The sequence below is a fragment of the Ascidia mentula genome, chromosome 5 (genome assembly GCF_947561715.1).
Source record: "Ascidia mentula chromosome 5, kaAscMent1.1, whole genome shotgun sequence".
Classification (NCBI taxonomy): Eukaryota; Metazoa; Chordata; class Ascidiacea; order Phlebobranchia; family Ascidiidae; genus Ascidia; species Ascidia mentula.
The window spans coordinates 16,180,008-16,191,562 of NC_138570.1; the positions used below are offsets into that span (position 1 = coordinate 16,180,008).

General features: G+C 37.5%; 2 protein-coding genes across 2 annotated transcripts; both read right to left on the reverse strand.

Moving 5' to 3' along the window:
• Positions 1-278: 278 nt before the first annotated feature.
• On the reverse strand, positions 279-3,765 carry LOC145903044 (uncharacterized). The gene is made up of 8 exons (XM_082991133.1): positions 3,676-3,765; positions 2,720-2,833; positions 2,171-2,329; positions 1,701-1,837; positions 1,186-1,407; positions 773-930; positions 468-608; positions 279-400 (listed from the first exon to the last, which is right to left on the reverse strand). The coding sequence occupies exons 1-8, from the start codon at positions 3,763-3,765 to the stop codon at positions 279-281; spliced, it is 1,143 nt and encodes a 380-aa protein (XP_082847259.1).
• A 2,584-nt stretch (positions 3,766-6,349) lies between these two features.
• Positions 6,350-9,957, reverse strand: LOC145903045 (ornithine decarboxylase-like). The gene is made up of 10 exons (XM_082991134.1): positions 9,820-9,957; positions 9,506-9,679; positions 9,027-9,199; positions 8,517-8,651; positions 8,046-8,217; positions 7,760-7,901; positions 7,266-7,357; positions 6,988-7,108; positions 6,817-6,904; positions 6,350-6,413 (listed from the first exon to the last, which is right to left on the reverse strand). The coding sequence occupies exons 1-10, from the start codon at positions 9,955-9,957 to the stop codon at positions 6,350-6,352; spliced, it is 1,299 nt and encodes a 432-aa protein (XP_082847260.1).
• Between the last annotated feature and the right edge of the window lie 1,598 nt (positions 9,958-11,555).

An 11,555-nucleotide genomic window follows, 5' to 3' on the forward strand; every position in this document is an offset into this window, starting at 1 on the left:
GCGTATTTACATTACCTAACAATGCTGCTGGATATTGAGCAAAATTGTGCAATCAGGTGAACATGTATTTACATATCGCGATATGTGCGCGATGTCAGGTAACCTTGATTCGAATTGATCAAAATTAGTTTACAATTCTGCAAAACAATCAGGCAAACACAACTAATACATTTTCGTTTTTACAGTAAAATTGTAGTAAACGTTCACTGTTAGACTAAAATTGAACGTAACGATGCAATGGGTTTGAACAGTTTTTATCAATTTGGCATTGTCTGTGTTTATTTTTCATTTCCCCTTGACTTTGGTTCTTCTTCACAAACTGGCCATTTGTATGACAAACTGTCAAATGTTTTTCCAACACGTGACTGATATTTTGCATCAAACAATCCCATAGTTCCACCTAAAAAATAGTCCGAAACTTAGGCACAAGATCGTTTAAAAGTTGGTACTTTATCGCCACCTTGTACCTGTATGCACAAACAAGACTCTATTTCCTTTGAATCTACCGGGATTATTCCTCATCTCTTTCAGCATTCCTTTTAGAGCTTTTCCCGTGTAATCCAGATCACACAATATCCCAGATTCCTTGGCAATCTTCTCGACGAAATCTTAGCAAAAATAACGCATTACAGATCAAGGAAGCCTAAAGCTTTCCTTAGTAAAATGATTTATGTAACGAACTGATTTAATAAAGTTTCATTCCTTTTAAAAAAACAAAATCCACCACTTCTTTTAACCACTACACTAAACCTTACATATAACTGATACTTACTGTAATCCTCATCAGAGGTTTTGCTTTCTACTCCATGACCTTCAATTACATCAACAATATCTTCAGTCTTTAATCCTGAAAAGTTATTCTCTTTGAGGATATTATTGATAAATTTGTCTGCATATCCAGTGAATTCATGTATACAAATTCCATGAATTCTAAAAAACATCACACAATTAATAAAACGGTGAAATTTTTCACTTTGGGAAATAATATTAGACATGTATAATAAGCTATACGACAAATGTACAGAAAAGCCATAATATCGGAGAGCTGCAGACAGGGTGTGTACACGCACTGTTTCGACCTGTAAGGTCTCATCAGTGCAGCTGTTGAAGCTACAATACCTTTCTTGCTAAGTAATTAAGGAATTAATCAAACTTTGACATGCTATTCAGCTAAAAGTAACATACCTGACTTTTTGACCAGTCAAGTAGTTTCCAATGCCAAGCCCATAAAGTGTTCCACCACTTGCAGTAGAAACCACTATATCATCAACTGTCTCCAGAATGCCTTGCTGAACCATTTCCTCCCAAGCTTCAATGTAACCAAAAAGCCCAACAATATTGCAACCACCACGAGGAATAAAGTAAGGCGATTTTCCACTTTCTTTTCTAAAACTCAGTTGATTAGAACTGCAGCATGTACAGGAGTGATTCTAAAGTTTTGTAATCGCATACCACCTAGTTATTGCGTGCCACCTATCTGGTTTTCTGAGAAAACACACGTACAACAAACATCGTAAAACACAATTGGTTAGATATTCGAAATCCGAACATTCCGATTCGTTCCGGTTCATCCCTTTTGTATTGGCATTCACCATATCATTTACCAGTTTAGGTGCTCTTAGGACTTTGTCATGAAACATTTGAGCAGTTGGAAACACACTTCAAAAACACATTTGTACCGTTTTTTTTGTTGTACTTACTGTATGCGTTTGGATAGATTTTCTACTCTCTCATTAAAGTCGCCATCAGGAAAAGCATCCAATGGCACCAGGTATAAATGACTTCCGGTTATCACATACGGTATAACAGTTCCTGAGATTTGTGCATTTTCACTTTCCTGCAATACATGGAGTTAGGTTGATCCCTAAACAGACAACCGTAACTTTATAGATATCAACTTCGATTTTCCCTGATCAGGACAAGCGGAACATACAATAAATTTAAACGTGACTTTTATAGCCTGGCAAAATTACCTAAGAGATATTATGCAAATTTTCGAACACACGCGCTGTGCTCTTGTCCTGTGCTGTGACTAACAGACGAATTTACAAGGAAAGTAAATTTACTTGGAATTTTTGGCAGTTCCGTAATTTTGCAGACATGATGTCCCAAGTACTTATACATACATGACAATAATATGAGCAAGTAAAATGTATGGAAAACAACATACAATGGTTTTTGTCAACAAAATGAGGTGACATTCGAGGCCAAGTTCTTTTGCTGCAACTGCGGTTGCCCGGCATTGGTTAGATTGGATTTCACCAGCAGTTAAAACAGATTTGTGGCCATTTGTAAGTGCTTCCGCAAGTGTAAATTCCAGTGTTCGAGCCTGAGCAACAGGAGGAAGATTTCTCAGCTCAATCTGTTGATAAATTTGCTGACAAACGCTAGATAGAAATTCATCAATTTATGGAATTGTAGTTTTTTGTCTGCGATACAAGACGATTTAAGGTCGATGATGAATTCGAAGTATTTTGTGAATTACCGGTAATTTGCACGCTGATGTACACTAAAGGTAAATAAACTGACGATAATCATCGCACACAATGGGCTTTTGATATCAAGAACCAGACCTGGCGCCAACATTTGCTGCTTTGTTTTGCGCAACATCGCAAATTTACGACACAACATTTTCGGTAGAGTGGTATAAATTGGTCATTTGTTTATTTCGGCTTGTAAATTATTATTTTACGCATCTCGGTATTATGCAAAAGTTTACCTTGTTGCCACTTAAAAGGTTTCCTGTGAGGTCATCCCTTTTTATGGAAACTTCAAAACCAGGTGGAACGTCTGGTAAATTCCATTTGTGGATTGGAGTTGGTAACATGGCCAGCTGTACAAATTATTATTTTTATAGCAAGTCCTTTTTCATGTTTTGCATGTGTTTTAAGATATTTAGAAACCGTTACTGTATGTCTTGGCAATTGCAATTCTCTGCTAAATGCAGAAGGAATGTGAAAGTAATAACAGAAGATTAGAAAATTGCTTTTTATTTTGGATTTCAACTGACGTAAATATCGTTATGCACCTAACAATTAGTTAACGATTACTGTTATGAAATATCGTTATGCATCTAACGATTAGCTAACGATTACTGTTATGAAATATCGTTATGCATCTAACGATTAGTTAACGATTACTGTTATGAAATATCGTTATGCATCTAACGATTAGTTAACGATTACTGTTATGAAATATCGTTATGCATCTAACGATTAGTTAACGATTACTGTTATGAAATATCGGTAATGCTTTCTTCAATTTAAAATGCGTTGGTGGTCCAAAGTAACGAAAGGTTCATGCCATTTTGCGTTACGCCATTTCTGTGAAGTTTAAAACCCCCAACTTTAATGCCTCTGTATGGTTGATTGGCCTTGCATGACAAGGCTTGAAGATGCAGCGAATCGTGTAGATCTAGGCTTCCAAAACTTTTTCACTCGCGGCTAGCGAAGGTTAACATGCTAAGTTTTTCTGCGACCCCTTTTTTTAGCAGCAGTAACATCAGTAAAACAAATCAAACCGAAACGATTGAATTTACACCAAAAAATATACAAACGATTGTGTTTTCGTATACTATAAATGAAATTTCTTAAATAAGCTCAATAAACAATGAAACGACTGTTATAGTTTCATTACTTATTCCATTATCTACCTTTAAAATGTGTGAGAACTTACCTCCACACGATGTTTCGGAATATTTGGAAGACCAGATGCAAATTTTGGAGGTTCGTAATTTGTCACCTTTCCATAATTTGCGCTGGCCATACTAGATATCTTCCGAAATTTAACACAAACTGCAAAAGTTATAAATGATTTAGATACAGCGTCACAGAATACTGTTAAAATGTAACTGTTTACAACACAACCTTCGCTAAAATCACATCAAAAACTGAATATCCGGGTCTTCGAGTGCTGTGGTCGTGGATCTGGACATGTCTTGTACCGCATCAACGAACAGTTTGGCATTTTTTTGTTTTTTTTTGGACGATTGCCAGTCAATAAGGGCGTTCGAATAACGACAGTAACTTATACCTTTTTAGACGCGGTCATGTAATTTATATAATAAATGACTAGATGTACATTACTTATGTCTTCATTTCTCGTGGATAACTTAAGTTTTCAAAAATCGCCTTTTCTTAACTCTCAGATTTATCCAAGTAACAAAATTTAAAATGCTGATAATACTTTATCGTCATTAACAAATGTGTTTGCGCCTCGAAAATTAGACATTGTGTCTGACATAAAAATAAACGTTAGTTAATCCGGATCTTCACATAATTCGGTTAAAATTGAAGGTACAGACGATTGGTAATCCTGAACGTTGCCAGCGTTCTCCGATGAAGGTAGTGAAGATCCTCTGCATACACGTAAAGGTCGCTCGAAATGTCATTCTTGTGGGCTCCACTGTATCATGACCACGATATACCCACTGCCATGAAGTTGTGGGCTCCCGTAGGCAGCGCCCATAAGAAAAAAATGTGCCTGTGCAATGACCTTTATCTTTTAGAGATCACATAAACCCATAGATGTAACCCAGCCTTGAAGGTAGAAACTCCCTTAGTTTTGAACAGTGGTGTCTGTAGGCCCCTTTTTGCTATTTATGCTCTCCTACTGGCATGGGAAATGGTTGCAACACCCTTTCGTGAGGCCTGCGCGTAGGTGCGTCAGCAGAACAGTGTACCAGTATGACCAGGGTCGTGAGTTCAAACCTCACCGGTGATTTTGATTTGTGGCTTTGATCAATGTCTTGCCTCGAAGCTTTTAATCGATAAATTATACAAACGCCATCGAATAACCCAGTACTTCGCCTAATCAGGATTTATTTGTCGGTTAAATCGAATCCGGATTAACCGAGGTTATACTGCACATCTGACAGGGACTGTGCTATCAAGACACGGCAACTTTATTATTGACACTAGATCATTGGAATCACGCAAGGGATCTGTTTGTAGACTTGAGGCACTAGAATTGTTTTCCAACTTGTAAATATTGGAATGAAAATGAAAGCGTTTAAATAATATTAGAATAACTGATTTTACGAAAACGATATTTCTGTGTGAGGTCAAAACACTCATTATACATACAGCTCTGTTGATGCTTAAGAAAAAAATCAACAAAATATAGAACTGAAATTACAAATCGAGTCCAATGCATGTCACATCGGAATTGATTTTGATTTGATTGTTGCCTGATGGAGACGTAACAATGGCCATTATGAGTAATAATTAAATCAGAAGCCCTTGTTTGCGAGTTACTGCTTGCATAATATGGAATGGCTTGTTATTTGGTGTGCAACGTGGCAAGTTATAAGTTGTGTTGTAGTGGCCATTGATAAATATACTGAGTATCGGCAAAAGTTTATTGTTCCGACTAAAATTCGGACTAAGCAGTGGACAGTATACATATATATACAAGTACCGGTGTGCAAGTACTTGGTGAGTGCTTGATGTTAATTGTGTCTTGTGCGGAAGTGCATTCACTTCGTTTTCCATATTCATTTAAAAAAACTTATTCCGGGGTTTGTTGAGTGTTTAAAATCTACAGCATGGGGTAAACAACATTGGGCGAGCGTGCCAAATGTGACATGCAATTAATTGGAAATGTCACACGTAAATAACGATGTCCGGCGTATATTCTGTTACCGTACTGCGTAAAGAGCAGTTACTTGAACCGTAAAGAGAGGCATGCCGAATAGCATTAAATATTTTGCGTCCTTAATTGAGTTGGGCACCACTGATCTACTCTCACGTTTAGTGTGGTAAAATACGCCAACAAGGCGGAAATCTTTTTCTAAATGTTAAATGCCGTTGGGCACGTTAGCGTTTTCAGTCACACCGAAAAATGGTTTAGTTTTGTTGAATCAGGTATTTATACCGTTCCAGAGTAGAAGTGTGTTGTTGGTATCGTAATATCATTCTTGCATGTGTGTTCGGCACAGTGTGGATACAAACATTGCTTGCCGCGTATTATCCTACATTTCCCAACTATAAACTTTGTCTACAGTTCTTTGCCAGAAATTTCAAGTTAGTTTAGCTTAATGTAAATGGGTTATTTTGATGACAAATCTCTGTTAAAAATCGACTTTAAAACTCAGTTATTTTCTAAAATTTTGTCCCATTTGTCAAGGTAACAACAGTTTCAACTCCTTCACACAGTGCAACATAATACAATATGCTCATGTCGACAAGGCTGCTTTTTTTTGTTACAATATGCTCATTGGTGTGGAAAACTCACAATTCGCGTTTAATTTGTCGTCAAGCACATTAACCCATCCTTGGCAAAAGCAATTACTTTCTTCTGGTTTAAACAGTGAAATTACGTCATGTTTATCGTTTGTTCCTGCAAATTTTTATATTTCGTTTTTGGTTGGAGGAAGCAACTCCGGATAGACACACAATTCCTTCAACTCCTGGCTGCAAATAAAACAATACAAATTATTTCAGGGATTGGCAACGTTTTGAACGACGCTATATCAAAATTTTAGTGATTTTGCGTGCCTACCTATATGCGTACACCGTAACCTTTTTTGGTTACCTGGCCGCCTCATTACGTGAACATATGAATGGTAAAGGGTAAATATAAACATTTACACGCGATCAACCTTTCTTTCCGATGCAACTGAATCCCTGGCGCATTGCGAAGTGTCAGAGCATGAACTACTTTATCACTTGGTTTGCCAACCTCTCATACCAAATTTGGCTCGCAAGTCAAGGATACTGATGGACTAGGTTAGTTAAAAATATATGAGATAACAACTTGCAATTTACGACCCAACTGTAAGAGCCACAAATTCCACATGTGTGCTTTAACACTTACAATTTAGACTTTGTGATGTAATAATTGGCCTTGTGGGTTGTAAAACCGTTAAAACCGAATCTGCAGTAACATGCATAAGCTCCCATGTCTGTAACAAAAAAACGGGGATGGAGGTGTAATTATTTGAAACACAAAAATCTCATTTTTTATGAAACTGTAGTGTCTCCCCACCTTTCCACGTGATCCAGTCTCCAACGTTCATTTCCGGCAAACTTTCTGATCTCGCAATGACGTCACCTCCGTCGAGCGAACATCCAAATATGGTACAGGGTCGGGGATTCCCGTTTGCAGTCTGTGATGACGACATGTTTTTTTTGACACAATATTCAGAGAATTATTATTATATTAATAAGTAAAATGGTTAGACTCAAAAGGCCAAATTTCTTGAGTGTATTTTTGTCACATTTTTCTTTATTTTTACATTTTATTTCTACAAGACCGCAACATACCTGCAATGGTTGTGGAAGCGCGGAAAATTTTTCCATAAAACTGGTAGTGAAACTGTTGTAGATACTTTCACCAACGTAATAATAAACGTGATCTGAAGACAAACAAATGTTTCAAAAACCAATTAAACGTATTTTCACAATTACAAAAACACACCAACATCTTCTGGCACCAAGCCAATAGATAGGCAATCATGAGTAATTCAATATTAAATTTCCAAGCAACAACTTTGACAACAAGCTAAGAAATTTCAGTAAGAAGCTAAGACATATTCAAGCAGACGTTTCAAACACACCTGCTGTGTTCATCATCGGTGCTGTTACTAAACTGGCTGCATAGACTGTAAGAGCACTGATGGGGAAGCAGGTGTTTTTGAATCGTCCACTTAAACAAGTCCAGCATCGTACTTTTGGCCTTCTTGTCGAAGGTTAAACACTTCAAGCATTTTGCACCAAAGCTAAGAACTGTTGGACAAATAAATTGTTGCCCCAAAAACCTTGCTGAGTTTTCTTGGAGAAAATGTTTGTGACAATGCCGAACGCTGGTCCTGGGAGGTACCTCCCCGGTTCCGATATTATCCTCACACCACTTGATGCGGGAAAGTTGTGTTCGAGAGTCTTTCGTATCACTGCTGCCATCTAGCGATAAAAATCTAAGATATTAAACGCGCAACCGGATCGCAAGTAAAGTTTCCTTGTTTTTTATCTGCATTATACCGAACCGTATCACATCATCACAGTATACTCATTTTTGCCAAAAAAACAGTATGGTAGACTCCCAACCTCTTTAAACGGCGCAATCTTTTCAGACTCCTCGTTTCCAGGGTAGCCTCCACCAATATCTAGAAGTTTGAAGTCATAGCCAACTTTCTGAGCAAAGTCAAAAAGTTCTTTAGAATCCTCTATCGCCATTCTGTAGGAATCATCACTTGGACAACCGCTTCCGACGTGAAAACTGAACAAAACAGATTCTGAACATCGGTGAGAATTTATCTTTGCATCATTCGAAGAAGTGAAAGTGTCTGAACAAAGTTAAATGTCTGAACATGTTTTGAACACACTGCCTTCAATATATGTATGTTTTCAAAAGTTTCCCTTTAACCCAAAGAAGTAAAAAACATAAAAAACAAATACAAAACAAACTTTTGGTTGTTACCAACCTCATTACAATAAAACGCAAGTCGGTACAAAATTCCAGTCAGTATCATTCTGGTTATTACAAAGTTTCAGGGAATTTAAAAACACTGACGTCACCTTATCCCAATGACGTCAAGGTCAAGTTCTTTTGCCTTTTTGATCAATTCTTTTCCGGTGCTAAGATTTGCTCCAAACTTGTTTTTAAAATGTATTCGTGCGCTTGAATCGTCGACCTCAATTCTCATCACAAGTCTAAAGTATTATAAAGTTGGTTCGTTTGTAATTTTCAATAAAGCTGTCAGAGATATTATAAATTAGCGGTCAATGTTAACGCAGATGTTTTCAACTATTTTTTTCCTTTTTCCTCATACAACCAATGCAGGTGTTCGATTTTGATTATTAACATCTTAAACTAATGAATCCACGTATATATGTGTAGAAATAGATGCTGGCGTGCTGTGTTTATCGTATGTATTTGCATCGTAGCGGGAATATCAAATTACGTATAGCTATTTTAGGCATGTCGTAACATGGTCTTGGATCTGCTAGAAAAGAAAACAGCGCATTTTACTAATATTGGAAAAGGTGTATTGTTTCATCATATCTGACAATTTATTTTTAACTCACTTTGCGTTTGGAAACAACTTTTTCATTTTCAACAATTCCTCTTCGTTGTCGAACACCGTCATTCTGACGTCATTGTCACGTGCGTGTAAAATGTGTGATGCAAACTTGCAGGGGTTTGCGTAGATAATATTGTCCCGCTGGACTCCAGTTTTCAGAGCCATGTCTATTTCACACTGGCGCGCAAAAAACAAACAAATATTTATGTGGCGTTAAGTTTCAACACAAACAATATATAGCCCATGTGATTAAGAATTCAATTTCTTTAATTTGCCATTAAAGTCTCTGGTCTATGCCTATAATGCTTGCTGGTGCACAGTTCTCATATGATTAAGAATGTTTGTCGAAACAGCTGAGTCGCTTGTCAAGATTTTACTTTTGTTACACGGACGTCTTTTTGTTGAAACTAACGTAACTGTTGTGAAAATAATTGGAATAAACAGAAACTTTCCCGCTTTGTTTTTTAACTTTGACAGACTTACTTTGCTGGCAGCATCAAATCCACATCCTAACGCAGCGAGTGTGCTTAGCAATGGACGAAGAGCGTTCGCCTTTATTGCATAAAACAATTCCACTCTTGGCAGTTCCTGTCTGAATTGCTTGAATTGTTCGAGCAAAATTCCTAGATCTCCAAGGAAAAAGCTTTCGTCGAAATCCTAAAAAACTTAAATGCCAATTGTCGCAAATCATTCACCGAAGCAACGCGTACATATACACTCATGACCAAATGTACACGATGAAATACAAATTAATTTATCCCTTTTTATGTCGAACTGCTATTTATTTGACTGCTCACCTTCTGCCCCCCGTTTCTTTGTACAATGTTCCTGGCAACATCTTCATAAGTTGTACCATCCGGAACAACAGCAACTTCTTGTTGTAGCGCCGTGTGAATGGGGAGCGGCAAGAAGTTGTCGTTGTCAGTTTTTTCCATAGTGCGTTTAAAAATACAAACACTTACAAGCACAAAATTTTAATTTTCTGGAGTCAATTTCAGCTAATAAGAACGCAGTGGCTTATCTATTCCTGCTTTTAAAGTGCATATGACACGGTCATGGCAAATTTGCGTAAAACTAAAGTCACATCTACAACAAACATATATCCAAAGTTTTTCGGTTCTACGTCAACTAAAAAATGTAGAAATCTGTACGAAAAGTAGCGGCGATCAAAAATCGTAAACCTTTTTTGCTGTAGCGATATGACGCCACACAAGGCGCTCGCGTCAAAAAATGCATTGTTTATATAGGAGAAGGCGCCTTATATTGCAGATATCCAATAGTTTCAAAAATAGAAGAATCCACAAATTATGTTTCCTCAAAGGTCGGGACAAGGTTTTACAGCATACAAAAATATGTCTCGGAAGACCAAAGGGCATACTAGCTACGACACTACTGTGATAAGACGGGGGTGGTGAGTTTGTTTGTTCAGTGACATTACATGACGTCATTTTGGGTGTGATGTCATAACTTTAACCTCACCTTTGTGCTGATTTCATGTGATAAAGGAGCTACGCCAAGTACCAAGTAAAGAGCTACGCAGTCGGCCAATCATGCGATTACATTAAACATTACTGCGTTGTTTTTGAATAGTTACACTTTAATGCTAAGAGTAACAATTAAGCTATACCTGTTAAATTGTTACCAACCATCACTAAAGCAACCTAGTACTGCAAATTACCAGACACCAACATTATCGAAGCACGTAATTTCGCAATGCAACAAATCAAACCTGCTGCACAAATTGTGACATATTATTAAGTCGAGTATTTGACTACACTTGGCAAGGTAGCGGATTCCTTATGTCTGCCAACGAAACTTTGACAAATTCAGATTTTATCGATGCTTTGTTGTCTCGCTCTAAAGAGTCCAACCAAATTGTCGTATAGGCTACATAAAAGATGTCCTCCCAAATGAAACAAATTTCAAGCAGTACAGCCTAAATGACCCCAAGTGACCTTTTCCTGTGTGCTTAAGATTTGCTGAATCAGCTCAGGTTTTCGCCGTTCCGGAACAGAAGTCACAGCCGTGCGTTGCTGTAAGAACTTGGCGCTTATGTGGTTCACAAGTCTTCTACACCATTTTTATCTCATTTCCCACTACCTTTTAAATTTTTCACTGAGAATTTAGGTGCTGTATTTATGTCTGTCTTGCCACGCGCGTATAGTTAATTCATGCGATCTTTTATACAAATAATGACGTCATAACCGTGGCAGTATTGTACAGTCACCGTGAAATAGCGAACGAATGCAGTCTCTTGCACATGTTTCCATGTCGCGATTGAGGCTTCCTAAAAATGTTTGGTCCATGTTTTACGTTTTGGTCCAAAAACGGGTCGTGTTTCCATGTCGCATACGCATTCAAGCGTAACAGTTTTTCGCCCTTCACTGATCGTGTCGCTGTGTTTGCTAAAGTACGAAAACCTGACAAATCGTCTCTGTCGAACGCTTATGTCGCATAAAAATTTGTTTGTTTTTTTTCAATTTTGTGCCCAGTACAATAACCATGGTTCAATCTTAAAAACAGAACAGTGGTT

What these genes read in the sequence shown, in the direction of transcription:
- LOC145903044 (XM_082991133.1), bottom strand. Translation starts at nt 3,765, where the DNA reads ATGGCCAGCGCAAATTATGGAAAGGTGACAAATTACGAACCTCCAAAA. An exon ending in TTGACTGGTCAAAAAGTCAG is followed by an intron (nt 931 to 1,185) that starts GTATGTTACTTT and finishes GATGTTTTTTAG; the next exon opens with AATTCATGGAATTTGTATAC. An exon ending in AACCTCTGATGAGGATTACA is followed by an intron (nt 609 to 772) that starts GTAAGTATCAGT and finishes ATTTTTGCTAAG; the next exon opens with ATTTCGTCGAGAAGATTGCC.
- LOC145903045 (XM_082991134.1), bottom strand. Translation starts at nt 9,957, where the DNA reads ATGGAAAAAACTGACAACGACAACTTCTTGCCGCTCCCCATTCACACG. An exon ending in AAAGAAACGGGGGGCAGAAG is followed by an intron (nt 9,680 to 9,819) that starts GTGAGCAGTCAA and finishes TAAGTTTTTTAG; the next exon opens with GATTTCGACGAAAGCTTTTT. An exon ending in CGCTTCCACAACCATTGCAG is followed by an intron (nt 7,109 to 7,265) that starts GTATGTTGCGGT and finishes TCGTCATCACAG; the next exon opens with ACTGCAAACGGGAATCCCCG.